At 37.3% G+C, this 18,997-nt stretch overlaps 1 protein-coding gene across 2 annotated transcripts; it reads left to right on the plus strand.

The window, feature by feature from the left end:
* The first annotated feature begins 2,280 nt into the window (after positions 1 to 2,280).
* On the plus strand, positions 2,281 to 10,429 carry Sertm2 (serine rich and transmembrane domain containing 2). Of its 2 annotated transcripts, none has more exons than XM_045140714.1 (3): positions 2,281 to 2,421; positions 2,561 to 2,658; positions 9,241 to 10,429. In XM_045140714.1, exon 3 carries the CDS (start codon positions 9,951 to 9,953, stop codon positions 10,218 to 10,220), a length of 270 nt encoding a protein of 89 aa, XP_044996649.1. In that variant the 5' UTR covers positions 2,281 to 2,421; positions 2,561 to 2,658; positions 9,241 to 9,950; the 3' UTR covers positions 10,221 to 10,429. The 2 variants fall into 2 exon arrangements, with proteins under 2 accessions (XP_044996649.1, XP_044996650.1); XM_045140715.1 differs by lacking the exon at positions 2,281 to 2,421 and adding an exon at positions 3,057 to 3,111 and having other exon boundaries at positions 2,644 to 2,658.
* Positions 10,430 to 18,997: the final 8,568 nt, after the last annotated feature.

Here is an 18,997-nt window from a genome sequence, read left to right on the forward strand (position 1 = left end):
ATCTCAGCTCTGGAGAGACAGAGACAGTAGAATCCCAGGAGCTCTTTGCCAAGCCAGTCTTAGATATTTTGTGAGCTCTAAGCCAATGAGATACCCTTTGTCAAAATAGTGGACAGTATGCGGAGTGTGGTAGCACACACCTTTAATCCCAGCACTTGGCAGGCAGAGGTAGGACGATCACGATGAATTCAAGGCCACCCTGAGACTACATAGTTAATTCCAGGTCAGCCTGAGCCAGAGTGAGACCCTACCTCGCAAAAAAATTTTTTAAAAAGGTGGATAGTTCTTGAGGAATGACACCTGAAATTGTCCTCTAGCCTTCATTATTCATGTGCACACATGTGCACCTATGCATACACACATACACATATGCCCACCAAAGACTGGCAAGACACTACTATTAATATAGTTACTGCTCTTACATAATAAAGGTTATTGATGCAGGGTATTGTTCGATAAATAATGCACTAAAGATGGTATAACATTGGAGAAGTGGCATAAGGAAATCCAGTTGTTCTTAACCTGGAGAACGTGAAGCACAGAAATTGCATGATTACTTTTGAGGAAGGGGAAGTTCTGTAGCTTTCCTTAAATTCTCAAAGAAATCCAAGACAAACAAAGGTTAGGAATCATTGCCACAGGACTGGAAGATGGCTCAGCACTTGCCAACCAAGCATGAGTACCTAAGTTTGAAAGCCCAGCACCCACATAAAAAGCCAGATACTATAACAAGCATCTGTAATTCCAACATGCCTATAGGCAAGGAGGGAGGTAGAAATAGAAGAATCTATCAGAATCTTGGGGTCCAGTTAGCCTGGAAAAGAAGTAGTGATAAGGGAGGGGGTAGGTCATGGATGAGCCTAATAATGGTACCAAACTGCCTGTATTTGCTGAATAGAAAACTAATAAAAAATTAATTTAAAAAAAAAGAATAAGCAACCTTTAAAAAAGAAATTGTGATGAACAATATGAGACCTTGTCTCAAAGGAAATGGAAAGTTTTTCTTTGACTTCCATATGTATGCCCTCACACACACACTACTGTATTCATACACAGCACACGGGGGGGGGGGGAGAGAGAATGAATCACTACTATATAGAGAAAAGTGTAGAGACCTTGGGATCATTCTGTCTTGTTTTTAATTCTGGATTCATTCTCACTAGACTTCACTACAGACTTTCTCTTTGTGAGAGCCTTTAGTTCCCCAATGGAAAAGAAGGGCTATAATGCCCCAATCAGAAGACTTAAAAGAAGAAAATGAAGTTCATCCATTTTATTTTGTTTTGTTCACTTTGAAACAGGGTCTCATGTTTGAGGCTGGTATTGAACACACCATGTAGCCAAGGCTGGCCTTTGAACTCCTGATCCTCCTGCCTTCAACTCTCAAGTACTGGTATTACAGGTATGCACCATCACCCTTGGCTCATGAAATGAAGTTATTTGTAGTGAATGTTTTATGAACGGCTGGTCCTCAGGAAATGATAATCTCCTTTGTCTTAGTATGTAGAGTATTATAATATTATAGTGGGAGTACTAAAGCATCAGGTGGATGAATCATTTGTAGTTGAACACATACACTTTCTTCAAAGATGTTCTGGCTAGGTGGGATGGTGAACGCCATTAATCCCAGTACTCGGGAGGCAGAGGCAAGAGAACACTGTGAGTTCAAGGCCAGCCTGAGGCTACATAGTGAATTCCAGGTCAACTTGGGCTAGAGTAAGACCCTACTTAGAAAAAAAAAAAGAGAGAAAAAGAATGAGTGAATGAATGAAAAGGTTGTACTACCCTTAACCAGAAACTCTGGATGCTGTTACATTTCCACAAAATATTCAAACGAAATTTACTAAACTGATGTTTAAAGAAGCTTCTCAAACCTAGAAATATATGCATGAATGAATTTTTTTGTAAAGATGCACTTAGGGGCTGGGGTAATGGCACAGCAGTAAAGGCACTTGCCTGTAAAGATGCACTTATTTAAATACCACCACATCCTGGCATGTTTGTTTTTGATGTAAGCATTTATCAATGTGAAACCTACAAAGGGAAAAAAAAATCTCTTGAATTGAGCAAGAGATCTGATAGTCTTAAATGACACATAAAGCAGCTTTTCTAAAGAGAGGACCCTGTAGCTAATCCTAGGATTCAATGAAAAAAGGCTTTAAGGGGTTAAAGTGGAAGGCTTGTACAAACTTTGCTCTCTTTTCTCCTCCCTCTCTCTGGGGCGCCTCACCACAGCGACAGAGCAGAGCTGATTCAGATCGCCACCTTTCCTGCATACTCTAACTACTGCCTGCAAAGAAAGAAGGGGAACTTTAACTAATTGAAGCTGCTTCCATTCAAGTGTTCCAGATGGCACTTGTGCATCCATATAGATACTTCACTTTGCTCTTCACAGCTTGTAATAAACAAGCATCTGAAATGGTAAGTAGTAGCTGGTATTTTAAGTATCCAGTGGAAGGTGCTTTTCTGTTTCTCTGGAAAGGGCTGACTCTGCAGGAAGATGAAAGAGAAAGCATACATTGTGTGTTTGGCAAAACGAGCCTTTCATTCTGTTTTCCAGGTACTCCAGTGATGCTCCAGAGTAAGTTACCTGTCCTCGCAAGCTTCAAGAAGGATAATTTAAATGGCCATCACCATTCATCCTGTGAGGCAGACAAGGTAAGAAAGATTTGGAAATATAATGCTGCCATGGGCACTGAAGTGAGAGGCATTATTTTATTTAGCAGCAGGTGCTGCAAACAGGCACCATCTGCCGCACATGATACAGCAACTGCAACTTGTACAAGCCACTGAAGGAGTACTTGCTGCTGAAATTGCTTTTCCATAGGCTGATATGGAACTCCACACCCTCACAGTGTGACCTCCCTCAGTTTCCTGTCCCTCTTAGGCAGACACATGCAAACAGTGTTAATTCTTGAAAGTAGAGACGACCGCCGGTCAGTACCTGCTTTTTCCTTAGGTGTTTGTGTGATAGCATTTCAGCTCTGGAATCATGTACACAGCTGTCATATAGCAAACTGTAAAATGATCCAGGAGCTGGGTTTTTTTTTTTTCAGAAATTTGTCAATCAAAAGGAAAAGTAGCTTCTTAGTGCTTCAAGGATCAAAACAGGTATGTAAGTACATGGGTTTTTATATCGCCAGCACCCAGTTCAGTGTCTAAAACTTGATTAGTCATCAATAAAGTTTTACTCAAAAGGAGACATAAAGGGAAGAGAAAGGAAGAGAGGAGGGTACTTAATAGGTTGATATTGTATATATGTAAGTACAATGATTGTGATTGGGAGGTAATATGATGGAGAATGGAATTTCAAAGGGGAAAGTGTGGGGGAGAGGGAGGGAATTACCATGGGATATTTTTTTATAATCATGGAAAATGCTAATATAAATTATAAATAAATAAATAAAAAATAAAGTTTTACTCAATAAATGTCAGTTTGATTTTGAAGGGTTATATAGAATGTTGTGAGCATTAGAAATAAGTTGCACATAAATAATCCCTCTTAGTGTTGATAAAAGAAGAAAGAGCCACATTTCTTCCTCATCATAAGGATAAAAAGTCTTGATCTGGGAATATGTATCATTTTGCTCCTCTGACATTATATATACTATGCTAATGTCAGAAATTACTAAGAACTTGGTATGTCAATCTTCATATGAAAATGTGTTTTTAGAAAGATCTTTGTTTGCTTGTTTTATACCAAGCTAATGGTAAAACATGCCAATAGAAAATCAAAGTGGCATGCACATTACCAGTGGGTATTTTGATTTACATTAGAAGTAAAGTAAATAAGATAGGTTAGTGTTGGACATTGACCAGAGAAGAGGTCATTCTCTCTCCCTTTCCTTCAAACTTCTCCTTTACTTTCTTCCTCCTTTCTCTGAATTTTCCCATTTCCCTTCCTTCTCTTCCTCTTAACCACTAATTTTCTCCCACTTTGTATCCCCTTCTCACATTCTTTGTTTTCTTTACTCACCTCTCATGTTTTCCTTTCTCTTCTCTCTTCCTCTTCCTTTATTCCTTTCCTGCCCTTTCTTTTCCTAACCTCTTGCTCTTTTTTTCATCTTCCACTTTCCTCCTTATCCTCCAGCAATTTTCAATAACTTTTATAAAGACTAGAAATTGAGTTTTATTTATGAGATTTTTCAGAAAAGCCTTCAAGATACCAAAATAATTCTATAAAAAATTTCTACAATAATCAGTTCCCAAGAATAAATAGAATTTGTGTTCTTTTTAAAATTAAAATTTTAATTTTAAGCTATTTCCTATAGTTTTACTTTGCAAATGTATAACTAAAACAATAACAATTCAAGAACAAAGTTTACAATAGTCATTATTCACTAATTCCATATTATAAAATGGAATTTAGTATCTATACAATAAGGTATTTGGAAGCATAAAAGAGGATTTAAAAAGAAAAAGAAATTCAGGCTCTCCTCCCAGTTAAGGCAGCATTCTGTATCTGTGGTTCTACATCTATGCATTCAACCAACTTCAAGTCTAAAATATTTGGAAAAATTGTGTTTACTGAACTTATGCAAATTTTATTTCTTCTAATTAGTACCTAAAAATAAGTGTAATAACTATTTATATAGTATTTATGTTATATTAAGTATTACAAATAATTTACAAGTGAGTTACACGTACAAGAGAATATGCAGTGCCCTCTCCAGTGCTGAGAAAACAGGTGTGTGCCACAAACCAGCCTCTAGGCTAGTATACCAGTGTGTGTGTGTGTGTGTGTGTGTGTGTGTGTGTGTGTGTGTGTGTCATTCTTAAGGAAAAGAACTACAGGAAGAAGAAGGGCTCGGAAGGAAGGCTCTTCAGATGGTCACCCTATATAAAAAAAAGACATTTAATATCTAGCAGAGCACCATAGATGAAGGAACTCCTGTGCAGGTTTCCCTTGATTGTCAGAGTCCTGAATTTGAAGTGTTCTGTTCTATTTGTAGAATGATGCTTCTCACCCTTTGCTACATATCAAAATCACCTAGAGGGCCTTTAAACAATATAGATGTTCATGCCCTGCACAGTGTGTTCAAAAATCTGAATAAGGCCGAGCATGGTGGCTCACGCCTTTAATCCCAGCACTTGAGAGGCAGAGGTAGGAGGATTACCCTGAGTTTGAGGCTACCCTGAGACTACATAGTTAATTCCAGTCAGCCTGGACCAGAGTGAGACCCTATCTCAAAAAAACAAAAGAACAAATCTGAATAAGTATTACTGATTAGTCAGGGCTGAAAGTATTCCCTAAAAAAGAACAATATAGATGTTCATGCCCTACACAGTGTGTCCAAAAATCTGAATAAATATTACTGATTACAGTCAGAATTGAAAATGTTCCCTGAAGAATATGTTTAGAAACTAACTGGGAAACATGATACAAAGAGAATCTTCAAGATACTGTCCCCAGGGATTCTGACCAATGAGCAAGGGAAATGGCCTAGGAATCTGTATTTTTATTGAATTGTTTCAATAAAGAGAGTGCCTTTGGATTATTCTGAGAAATGTTACCCCAATGTTACAAAAAGCAAAACCCCAGCCAGGCATGGTGGCTCACGCCTTTAATCCCAGCACTCAGGAGGCAGAGGTAGGAGGATCACCATGAGTTTGAGGCCACCCTGAGACTACATAGTGAAATCCAGATCAGCCTGAGCTAGAGTGAGACCTTACCTTGAAAAAAAAAAAAAAGAAACAAAACCAAAAACAAAACCCTATGGCATCAGAATGATTATTCTTATTATTATTCTTTATATATTATATTATTCTGATTCCTTAGAGCTGCCAAATAAAGTTGCATAAACTAGGTGGGTTAAAAGTACAGATATGAGCCGGGCGTGGTGGTGCACGCCTTTAATCCCAGCACTCGGGAGGCAGAGGTAGGAGGATCGCCGTGAGTTCGAGGCCACCCTGAGACTCCATAGTGAATTCCAGGTCAGCCTGGGCTAGAGTAAGACCCTACCTCCAAAAACCAAAAGTATAGATATCAAGCCAGGCGTGGTGGTGCATGCCTTTAGTCCCAGCACTTGGGAGGCAGAAGTAGGAGGATCGCCATGAGTTTGAGGCCACCCTGAGATTACATAGTGAATTCTAGGTCAGCCTGGGCCACAGTGAAACCCTACCTCAAAAAAAAAAAAAAGTATAGATATCGGGGGATGGGGAAGTGTTTGCCATATAAGCAAGAAGAGTTAATTTCAGGTCCCCAGCACCCATGTAAATGCCAGGTAGTCATGGTGGGTTGCCTATAATCCCAGTACATGGGAGGTGGAGATAGGAGGATTGCTAGGGCAAGCTAGCTAGCAACTAGCCAAATCAGTGCAATCTGGGTTTGAGTGAGAGACTCTCAATAAGTAAGGAAGACAACCAACTTAAGCCTCTGACCACCACACATGTATAATACACACATACAGAGAGAGAAATTTATGCTGAGTGTGGTGATACACACCTGTAATTCTAGCACTTGGGAGACAGAGGCAGAAGAATTACTGTAATTTGAGGCCAGTCTGGGCTTTGTAGCAAGACCCAGTCTTAAAAGTAGGGCCAAACATAATTCAGTGGTGGTGTGCTTGCCTAGCATGGGTATGGCTCTGGGTTCAATCCCCAGTACTACATACAAAAAGAAAGCAAAAAGCATGGCAGGGTGGCACACACTTTTAATCCTAGCACTTGGGAGGCAGAGGTAGGAGGAGTGCTGAGAGTTCGAGGCCACCCTGAGACTACATAGTGAATTCCAGGTCAGCCTGAGCTAGTGTGAGACCCTACCATGAAAAAAAAAAAAGCAAAAGCTATCATTTCTTAATAAAATGTTTTAGGCTACAGAGTTGGCCCTGCAGTTAAGGCGCTTGCCTGGAAAGCCTAATAACCCTGGCTTGATTCCCCAGGAACTATATAAAACCAAATGTACAAAGTGATTCATGTATCTGGAGTTAATTTGCAGCAGGTAGAGGCCCTGGCATGCCCATGCTCTCTCTGACTTTCTTCTCTCTGCTTGCAAATAAATAGAAACATTAAAAAAATAAAAATAAAAATAAGACAGAAACTTATGTTCTTAGCCCTAGAGGCTAGAAATCAGTGCATCTGCTATGAAAAACACCCTTGGAAAGCTATAAGGAAGAGACCTTCCTAGCCTCTTGTAAGCTCTTGTGCTTGCTGGCATTCTTGGCATTCTCTGGCATATGGATATATCACTGCAGTCTCTCCTTTACTTTTCTCCCTATATATCTGTTTTCTCTTCTCATAAGTACACCAGTAGATTAGGGCCAATATAATCACCTAATCTGAACTTGATTACATCAGCAAAGGCTTTATTATGAAATAAGATCAGAGCCACACATATGGAGATAAATTTATCAACACATCACTTTGTGTGTCACAATTCAACCTATAGCACTGTTCAAAATAATTTATGTGTATATGATGTGTGTGCATAAGGGTGCACACATGTTGCAATACACATAACAAGATCAGGGCACAATTTTTGAATGCTGGTCTTCTCCTTTCACCTTGTTTGAGACAGGGTCTTTCTTCTTTTCCCACTTCAAAGGCTAAATTTGCTGGCCCTCAAACTTTGGGATTCTCCTAGCTATGCCTCTCATTAGGATTAAAAACATGCGAACGACTTGCATATGGCTTTACATGGGTACTGGGGATATGAATTAGAGTTACTAGTGTAGTGTAGCTAGCACTTCCAACCACTGAGCAATTTCCATGACCCCAATAATATTAATTTACTTATGTGTGTCTTTGTGTGTGCACATACGTTTGCGTGCATGTGCACCATGGTCTTTTGCTGCTGCAAAACATCCAGCTTCATATATGAGTGTCTGGGAAATTGAAGCCCAGACTAACATGCTTTGCAAGCAAGCACCTTTAACCACTGAACAATCTCCCCACCCCGCCCCCAGAGTACTTTTTTAAAGTAAGACATTGAAAAAACAACAAAACTGATTAGCTATCTACAGAACAACCAGTAGGTAATTCTCAATGCACAGTGTGCAAAAAATCAGTTGAAAAGCTTATATTTCTGGGCCTTGATTGTATGCAACCATATAGTATAGCAAAAAATGTTTCCTATACCATTTTGCTAAAGATAGCACAAAGAGGCCTTCTCTCTTCATGTTTCCTGTAAACCAGAGGGCTCTGTGTGGGAAGCAACTAACATAAGAAGAATGGGTTACAAAAAATATATAGTAATATACACCAGGAGACAGAAGCCTGAACTCAAGTGCTCCAAGAATAGGGGCAAAATTTAAGGTGACAGAAAAAGTGATGTGACTGTTGGAGCTGTTTCTGGCAACTCTTTCTGGGACAGTTAATAAGAGACAGAACTAGACTATTTTGCCAGTGATCTGCTACTGCTGTTGCCTACAGAAGTGTGGCAGGTCATGGTTATTTATATTGTACATTTTAGTTACTCATATTTACTTAATATTTTTTTAAAAAGATCTCAATGTTTCTGAGATACTCCACTATTTATACGGTGGTTTGTTTTGATCAATAAAGACAATGATTTGTCTTACGTTATAATGAAAGGCGCAATTATTTTTATGCTCAGAATAGATGTGGTTTTTGATTTCTTCTGGTCTACAAATTCTGAACCAATGTATATTCTCAGATCACAAACTCAAATGAGAGAAAACAAGAACAAAATCGGGGAAGCCTGCATTCCTAAACATTCTAGTATTCCTTAAGATGGCAATAGGTACTGGGAGCTGGAAACTCAAAACAAAATCTTAAAATCTGAGTCTTTGTTTCAATGAAGGGTTTTCTTCATTAGGCTGCATCAGTGCTTCTCAGACGGGTTACAATTTACAATTTCTTGGGTAGCTTTTAAAAATTAGCAATGCTTGGGTCTCATCCCAAACCAGTCAAGTCTGATTTCCTAAAACAGTGCCCAGATTTCCACTATGAAGATTATTATGGAAAACTAGAGGTTTGACACCCATGGTCTGTATATTAACAAGTATCTCAGGTAAATCTTATGACCAATTATCTTGGGAAACATTGCATCAATCTAACCTAGTTGTTAGCTTTTCTTTGGTGATTTGAATTGATCTTTTTCTTTTTAATATCCATTTCAGGTCTAAGGGGAAAAGGTATTTAAGATTATGGAAACACAAGGTGTTACTTTAATATTAGTTTTCCTGTAGCAAACCATTTTGCAAAGCTTATTTCTATTTCAAAATAAATTACTACCTGGTTTTTTTTTAATACCTGAAACTTTCATGTTTTTATTTTCAGGAAAACAAATCTGGTGAAGAACCTTAACAACCAAATTTCCTGAGCCTTAACCTACTGCTGTCAGCATCTCTGAATTTCCCTCCATCTGAGAATTACCAGGTCTGACAACACTTTCCCTCTTGTCTCCAGTGAGAGATGTCAACAAAGCTGTAGAAAATGTACACCCTCTAGACTTACAACCAAGTCGGGCAGCTGGTCAGGAACATTAAAATCTCTTTCCTTAGAGAAGATTGAAAGAGACAGACAAGAGGGGTGAAAACACAGGATATGCTAAGCCAGAAATATAGGAGAAAGAACCTTTAGAAAAGCCTCCTAGCAGAAAACCCAATTAAATCCACATCATTAGTCTGCACATCCACATGAGCTGTGGGTAAAAGGAGCCCGTTCTCTCTCTACTGAAAAAGAATAGAAGTCAGATATAGTACTCTAAATATTCTTGGTCTCAATCCAGTATTATGAAGCAGTTTCACCACATTTATTTTAATCAGTATAAGATTAAGTGTGTGGAAATTGAAATTTTCTTATAAAAAAAGAAGTCTTGATAAAACCCATTTGGGAGACAGTTGCTTGCTATGCACGTACACTACTGATTTTGCTCTGTTTCCAATTGTTAGAGCACTCTGATATATTCAGAGATTGATTAAGTGATTGTGGCATGCCACAAGGGCAATAGAAATTAAATAGAAACAAATAGCAACTCAAGTAGAGGGATGACGGAGGTGCATTTTAAGTACCATGGAAATCTCACTGGGCGGGCCCATTTTCCCACCCTGGCAACAGAGGTTGACACCACGTCAGACAAGTATTCCAGCCTGTACATGTATGTGGGATTATTCCTGAGCCTCTTGGCCATTCTCCTCATCCTGCTCTTTACAATGCTCCTTCGGCTCAAACATGTCATCTCACCCATTACTGAGAACACAGAAAGTGTTCCTCAGTTCACAGACGTGGAGATGCAGAGTCGAATCCCCACTCCTTAAAGCCAGGATAATGGTGAGACATGGCAGATCTCAGTGAACCCTGATGGTGATGGTGATGTCCAGGAAGGCTTCCTTTGTCACCTGAAGCTTCCCATGTAACAACAAGCTGTTCATGTTTTCATTGCATTTTTTTTTTCATCTTCACTGCACTTATGGGACATCTAAGAGGCTTAAAACTCATTCTTTTAAAGGAATAGAAGAAATAGCAGCTGGTTGGGCAGGCAGGTTTCCATAGTAACCAAAGGGAGCTTGGGCCTTGAACAAACCTCAAACCACAGAAATTCATATGCAGCTGTTATTAAAATACAAGATCGTTGGAAGCTCGAAGAGCAAGAAGAATTTCTCTTTGAAGGTTATAGGTGTTCTAAGAGGGTCTTTTCAAGGAAATAACAGGTTTTAACATCACTTTGGCCCTAATGAATCATTTTGGACATAATACGGAGGTCTGCTGCTGTAAAGCTAAATCGTGTCACAAGTGAATGATAGAGAACACTGATGTTTTCCCTAAAGAACACTGATTTGATCATAGTAGCCCATCAGGGTTGTCCATAAATGAAAGAAAAGGCTTAAAGAGTCTATTTCAATTTAAAGAACAACTTTTAGAGAAAGAAATTTCTGGTGAATAAACTCATCTAATTAGAAGATGTGCATATTATATCTGTGTTGTAACTATCCCTGGACTTTAAAACATTCAGATAATGATAAATGTCTTACTAATATCTGGAGTGATAAGCTGCCCCTAAAGCAAGGTAAAATTAAGTCAAAATGTTCTCATAATAAGGAAGGCTACATTATATATGCAGCTTCACTACCTTTTTCTCCCTCTACATCATGCTCCAGGATAGAGCTGCACACAAACATGAACTTTATTTAAAGGTAACCTTGACAAAGAAGACACTGCTGTATTTTAAAGCAGAACTAAGATTATCTTGGTATTCTGTTACCGAATGATTGTGGCTTTGGCCAAAAATGCCAGCTTTCTGAGTCCCAAGTTTTACTCGCCGAAAACCTGACCAGAGAGCTTTTTAGTCATTACTCGACTGTTTTTAGATCGGAGTACAAGGGAATCAAAGAGAGATGATGGGGGAAAAGACTGAACAACACCATCCAACAAATCCTTACTGAGATCAATGTCCTTAAATGTCATATTTGTCTTGTTCAGAACATGATCCTCCCTTCCTGACCCCTGCCAAACAAAGAAAAAACAAACAAACAATAACAACAAACACCTGATGAGTTTCACTTGTTATCTATAGGAGAAATATATTTTTGAAAAATTCCATTCTCATAAGTAGCTCTACTATGCAGTAGTGGAGAAATTAATTCGTTTAAATTGACTTTCCAAAGGGAAACCAAAGGAGATGAGTACTATTTACAAATTAGAAATTATAAAGCTGATCGAATTCTTGCCACCAAAGAGCTAGTACACCTGTGTTCATCTTCTCACACACACACAAAAGTCAGTAGTCCCTAGCACTTAATAACTAATCAAATTTCACAATGTGCTCCATGGGGAACTGCAGTGGTGGTAAGACCAGAACGGTATAGATGTGAATTTCATGCCACCTCCACCAGGCATGTAGCTCTCTATTGTTGGTAACTAATTTAGATTGGCCCCTTTACTCTGGTCTAAATCTAGCATGGTGGTGAAATTCCCAAGTGCTTTCCACTTTTGTACACAGCCATTTGCCAATGCTCTTCTCTCCAAGGGGCTGCAAAGTGTAAAATCCCCGTATGCAGAGCTAAACTTAGCAGAGGCCAACTGCCACACCTGTTACAACTGTGTGCTGTCAGAACAAACTAACAGGTAGGCTAAGACTTGGATAGGAAAGGCAGTTCCCTTTGGACTTTATGTTTTCCAAAATGTGAAGTGACTCTTACATTATTGTGTGGTGGTGGTTGAAACTGTGTATTTTTTCAATGCCCAGAATACCCAGACAACATGAACGTTTTTAAATTTTCACTCTTAGCAACCATACGTCTTCATCAAAGACTAGCAGTACACACTAGAACTTAATGAAACAGGTATCCCTTTATTCCAGGTCTTCACCTTTGTGCCCACAGTATTTGAATGCACTTTAAAGTAGAGAAGTCAGTGGCTGGATAAATAAGGGAACTGCTTACACATCCATGAGAAGCAAGCTCCTAGATGTCCCCTTCCTGAATCTGGTGAGGACATGGCCTGCATATCTATTCCCTACCCACCTGAGCACTCCAGCCCAAATTTCAGAAGATAAAAATTGTTTTTTATGCACTGACTTGGGTGATGACTCCTAATTTATTATCAGGTTGCACACCAGAAAAACAACTATCCTCTTTCATCACAACTACCCCCATGGGATCTAGAATCTTAACTGAGTATTAACCAAGGCACACAGCACAGATTACACTAAAATAGCAGCATAATCCCCCACAGTGCCCCATGATATAAAAGAAATGGAGATGCATTTAAGCAGATGTGTCCTTATGGTAACTCACATGGCATTCAATCTTTGGCAAATAGAATGTTTTTATGACAGCAAACTTACTATAAAGAAAAGAAATTTTCCAGTTCTATTCAAATATCCTCAAATGTATTAGCCTATTACTGCTTAGCCAACTTGAATACCAATGGGCACAATTTGAATTTATCTTTCTGTCCAAAATATTGACTTGACAGTTCCTTGCCCTACCCCAATCTCCACAAAATTGCACATTGGCTGGTATGTGAACAGGTAGGTTATTGCACTTCTAAGGAAAACAATCACTCTTTATTGACCATATGTATGTCAAAAATTATCAAATATCAAGAATTTCATGTAATTTACCTCATAAAAGGACTTGCTACATGCATTTTTTAATAGTAATCTCCCTTACTATGTACAGAAACTTTACATTTCATATATCTCAGAATTGTGGGTTATATAAAACAAGACATATTGCAAAAGGCTTATGAATTAGGCAGCAAATATTAAACATAAAAAAGTAAAGGTGTACTTATGCAGCCCAACCTTTCCATCCATGCCAAATTCAAAGCTTTGGACTTAGATAACTGAGTTTGACTGCTGAAGATCCCACCATACGTACTAAGTAGGTATAAGGGGTCCATTTACTGCATTTAAATTGTTATATTAAGTAATACATTTTAATTATGTGCATTTGTACAAAAAATGTTTTTAAACAATGAAGAATTATATGGAAAAGGAGTTTCTTTTGCTTGAATTCATTTATAGTTGAAATAGATTCATACTGTATGAGAACAAGAACACAATGTTCACATTAATATTTAGCATGTTGTTTTATTCCTTGGACAATAAATGGTGACTGGCTTGCCGATCATAAATGTCTATTGTCAGAAAAATGTAAACAGTACAACATTAGTTTCCTCATCCTGATATAAATTATAATAATTGCAACAAATTTGTGAGACATCATTTTGAGGTTTCATTATTATTTCTTGCTCTCTAACCTGCCAGCTTCTATTCCCTTCTTACTTGCAAACTGATCATTGGTAAATCTGATTATCCAATAGTAGGATGAAAAGTATTGAATGACTTCCAGCTGTCTATAGGTTGGCCATGCAGGAAGATTGAGATTAGGTATCTGCGGTACCAGTGGCCTTTCCTATCTCCCCAGTAGCATATGTTGAAGATGGAACTTCCATCTCGTACTTTCCTCATTTGGTCCTGACAGCAACCCTACGAATAATGAGTGGAGGGAGAATGAAGTTGGTTTGACAAAACTGGACAGAGACCAAAGGGATGTATGAGATATTGATGTTTACACAAAGCAACATTAACGATTACAGTGCAGGAGTAGGGATGTAGCTCAGTTTGGGATAGTGTTTGCCTAGTGTGAATGAAGCCCTGGGTTGAATCCTCAGCAAAGCATATAAACCAGACATGATGGTGCACATCTAGACTCTTAGCACTAAGAATGTGGAAGGAGAGAATTGAGAGTTCAAGGTTATCCTTGGCTACATAGTGAGCTTAAGGCCACCTGGGAATACATGAGATCCTGTCTCAAAAAACATTTACACAGCAATTCATTGTTCTCCTAGTTTAGTTATTCTCCCTGAGCTTTGTGAGCACTAAATAGATATTTCAAAGCTATCTACTTTATTGCACTCAGAGGTCTGCAAACAGCAATTGAACTTTATAGGTGATCAATTCTCCATGACCAGCAATTCAAAACAAGCACAATTGTATCATCTCAGAAAATAATTGTTGAAATGCAGAAAGTCTCTCTAATACACTATGGGAAAGTTTATATAACAGCACATCTTGCAGCTTTAATTTACATGGAAAAAAGAAATGGGCAGAAATGTGGATGGATTGTCACCCACAATGTAAATCCTAATTCTCTGATATTTAATTTAATGTGCATATTTAATTCCAGTTCCTCATAATACATGATTGTTTTCTCTTCCCTGCTCAGATACAGAAATAAGAATACCTCCTTTTGGGTATTATAAATCTTATGTAAGATTGTATAGTGTTTTAAGTGTACATAGCAATTCTATCGGTATTCTATAGTAAATGCCATCACATTAAAACAAAAACAAACACTACCTAGAAAAAGAAGCTTTCTTTAGCCACAAAGAATAAATTAGATATATCAGAAGAAGCATACTTATTTCTGAGAAAATTATATCTCCAAAGAAACAATTACTGTAGACCTTAACATTGACTGTAAAGCCATCTTTTTATCCTCCAAAATTTTATCAGCTTGTGTTTGGGAATGCAAGCTTTTCAAATGTGAAGGACAAACTTTCCTATTCCTATTTAATGTATGGTCATGACAGAGGAAGACAAAAATATGAATCATAAGTAGGAAAATAAGATACACATAATAACTATAAGGATCTTTTAAATATTAGTTGGATATTTCTGAGGAATTTTTAGGGGGTTTTAGGGTGGGCATGGTATCACTCTATCCCAGGCTGACCTGAAACTTTCTGTGTAACCCAATCTAGTTTGAAAATGCCAGCAATCCTCCTACCTCAGCCTCCTGAGTGCTGGGATTACAGGTGTGAGCCACCATAACTGGCTGACACTCTAATTCGTTTTCACATCAAGTATGTATTGATTAAATCATATACAAACATGGGGGAGAAAAAAATGAATGGTGCACTGTGCTAGTCTTTGTTGAATAATGGGCCCCAAATTCTGAAGAGGCTTGAATGGGACACTTCAATCCTGTAAGTATATGACTGGAAAGAAGGCTCAGTGAGGAAGAGCAGTTACCACACAACCACAAGGACCTGAGTTTGATCCCTAGTACCCCAAAATACAATGGTACATATATATGAAGATGCCAAAATCTCATTAATTTGTATTTTAAGCTAAAAATTAATTTAAAAAAATTTACATTTCAATCGCTTTTTTATTTTAAAGGATTATTTAAAGTGGGATGTCACATATTAAACAATACTTAGAGTGATTAAATAAGTACATTCTATACACCCATAAGGTTGATGAGACTACAAACTGGTACTCCATTGTTGTGGCAATGTCCACAGAAACCTTAAAACACAACTAATCATTTCTGCAGGCATTTTATTTCTAGGACTTTAATCTATAGTATAAAGGTGTCCAAATGGTACACTAAATGTTTATGTTCTACTTATCAACACTTCAAGATCATATTTTTTATTGAAATCATAAAACACTATTTCACACAGTTAATAAATTCTCACATTATCTGCATAGAAATATTTCACATGGTCCCAAATCATGATGTATAGACACTAAAAATCTTTCTGGGCTGGAGGGATGGCTTAGCTGTTAAGACATTTGTCTGAAAAGCCAAAGGAATAAGGTCGATACCCCAGGCCCCATGTTAGCCAGATGCACAAGGGGGAACACACATCTCGAGTTCATTTGCAGTGGCTGGAGGCCCTGGCACACCCATTCATTCTCTCTTTCACTCTCTCCCTCTTTCTCTGTCAAATGAATAAATAAATTTTTTTTTTTTGATCTTTGCTATTTCTTCTAATTCTAGACTATTGGACTATGGTATCATGATTCTGACCCAATCCTTATCAAGTCCCCACACTAAAATACCTCATTTGTTTTGTGTTTATTTAATTATTTCCTTTATTTTTCCTTTTTTTCTTAAATCATGGTTGGGGTCAAGTCCAAGGTCTTACATCTAAGCATGTACATACTCTGCCACGATACTACATCCACAGTGAAAGGTAGATTTTAATCAAGCTTCCAATACTCAATAAAGTCTGACCTTGTAATTCTACTTTTGAGATTCTAACAAACCTTCAAGGAATTGGTACTCTCTGTTACCAGAGTAAACAAACCAAACAATGGGTTGTGTTGATTATGTTTGAAGAGCCAGCAGTCAACAGAACTGTACTGAGCTTGGCATTTATCATTACAAAGTATAATTTGATTTGTCTCATTACATACAATGTATTAATAAGTTGGGCAATAGTGTCTTTCAAAACATGTTTTTTATGCCATCCTTGGTTAAAATTAAACTGATGTTATGAAAGTGAGCACCAAGAGCAAAGCTAGGCATTACCACCTTTAATACAAATAAATGTAAAACCTGAAAATATTTACAAAACAATGGATATTTAAAACAATATGAATGCACTGTGATGTACATATCCTCCTGAAACTTATTATCATAATGATTGCTTATTAAGTTTGTTATCATCATTATTATCACCACAGTACTCAGTTGTACAAATACACCATACTGGTCCATGAATTTTCCTGGATGAATATTTTATCCAACATTAATAGAGCTATATGAGCTTTCTACTGGCTAATCTTTGTCAGACACACATTTTCTCACTTATTTATGTAAAGCATTTATGCTGTTCCCCATAAGTATATACATATATATATATACATGCATATATACATATATATATATGCTATACAACTTATATATAGATATATATATATACAACTTATATAGATAGATATACAACATATATATATATGTTGGTACCATCATTTCCCCTTTCCCTGTCCCATGCCAATGCAGTAGTGATTTAGGTTTCTATGGCTCCACTTGCTTTTAATCAGCATAACATTTTTAGAGCCAATGTTATACCTATAATCTCAGCATTGAGGAATTGGGTGCAGGAGGAAGAGTTCAAGAATAGTTTGGGCAACATGGTGAGTTCAAGGCCAATTTCAGCTGCATGACACCCTGTCAAAACATTTTTAAAAATAGTTTTCTTTTAAAGATCTGGGTGTAGTATTTCGGGGGCAGAGGCAGCAGAATCACTACAAGTTCCAGGCCAGCCTGTTCTACAATAGCAAGTTCCAAGCCAACTAAACCTACATAGAAACCCTTTGTCTCAGGCTGGAAAGATTGCTCAGTGGTTAAAGGCACTCACTTGCAAAGCCTGCCAGCCCAGGTTCAGTACCCCAGTATCCACATAAAGCCAAATGCATAAGATAGCACATATGTCTGGTGTTTGTTTGCAGTGGCAAAAGGCCCTGGTATACCCATTTTCTTTCTATCTAACTTCTCTCTCTTTCTATCTCCCAATTCTTGCAAATAAATACAAAATAAAGTTTATTTTTAATAAAATAAAGTCTTTTATCAATAAAAAGCTATTGTTTTGCTTCATTTATTAAATTGTATAAGTATTTTGTTTGGTCACTTGTGAAGTTGTACATATGTTATCACTATTACAGCAACTTATGATAGAAATTAATGGTGGTATCATGCACTCATTATTGTAGTACAATTTTGAATGTGGGAAAAATTAAAATGCAGTAATAAAGAAGCTTTCTTACATTCAAATGCATACAATAATTAGAGAAAGAACCACATGACAACTTTTTAAAGCAGTATTTAAATATACTGGTGACTATTTCATCAGAATTTAATGGAAGGAAACTTTTTCATGACAGATATACACATTTATATTGGATACACGTGTATAATCAGTCAAAACAAGGTAGCCACACAGTAATGACTAATGTGATAATAATTAGTTTGTGAAATAGGGGCAATTGAATATGCATCACTTGCTTTTCATATGTAAATTCAATTACTAATCAAGCATTGCTGTTCTCTTGTATTCTACATAACACTATGATTACTAAGAATACCATGTAGAATAAGAGGAGAAAAGTCCCTATGCTGCATTTCCAAATGTACAAAGACCAAAAAGATCCATATTAAATCACAGAAGAAAATCTTCCTCACCTAAGGAAACTCAACGATTTATAATGAGAGTGTAACTAGCAGGTTGGTATCTTATGTACAATTTGGTTGTAATTTTCTGATGGATCTTTTTCCTTTTATTCAAGATTTAAATGTGCCAATTAGTTTGGCAGTGTGGTCTAATACTCTGGATTTGAATATATGTAAATGTCTGTATTTTTTTTCTTATCCGGTTATTAGATGTAGCCATTTTTCCAGATAGAACTGCATGAATAAGCAAGTAAAATTATCCCTTAAGGGAAAATTCACATTTGTTCAGTATAATACATTTCTTTTACTGAAAGCATCAAGTTAGGGGCAGAATAAGAAGAGAGGTATGCACAACAGACCCAGTTATTCCCTTATTGAGCATTTACCCTAAAAGCTACAAACCTCAGCTCAGAGACATTTGTTCAACCATGTTTATAGCTGCTCAATTCATAATAGCTAAGAGTTGAAATCAACCCAGATGTCCATCATTACACGAATGGATAACTAAGATGTGGCATATCTACACAATGGAATTCTAACATATTAGTAAGGAAAACTGACACAATGAAATTTTAAGAAAAATGGTCAAACTTGGAACAGATCATTCTCAGTGAACTTGC

This window comes from Jaculus jaculus, chromosome X, assembly GCF_020740685.1.
Source record: "Jaculus jaculus isolate mJacJac1 chromosome X, mJacJac1.mat.Y.cur, whole genome shotgun sequence".
NCBI lineage: Eukaryota > Metazoa > Chordata > Mammalia > Rodentia > Dipodidae > Jaculus > Jaculus jaculus.

What these genes read in the sequence shown, in the direction of transcription:
- Sertm2 (XM_045140714.1), top strand. Translation starts at nt 9,951, where the DNA reads ATGACGGAGGTGCATTTTAAGTACCATGGAAATCTCACTGGGCGGGCC.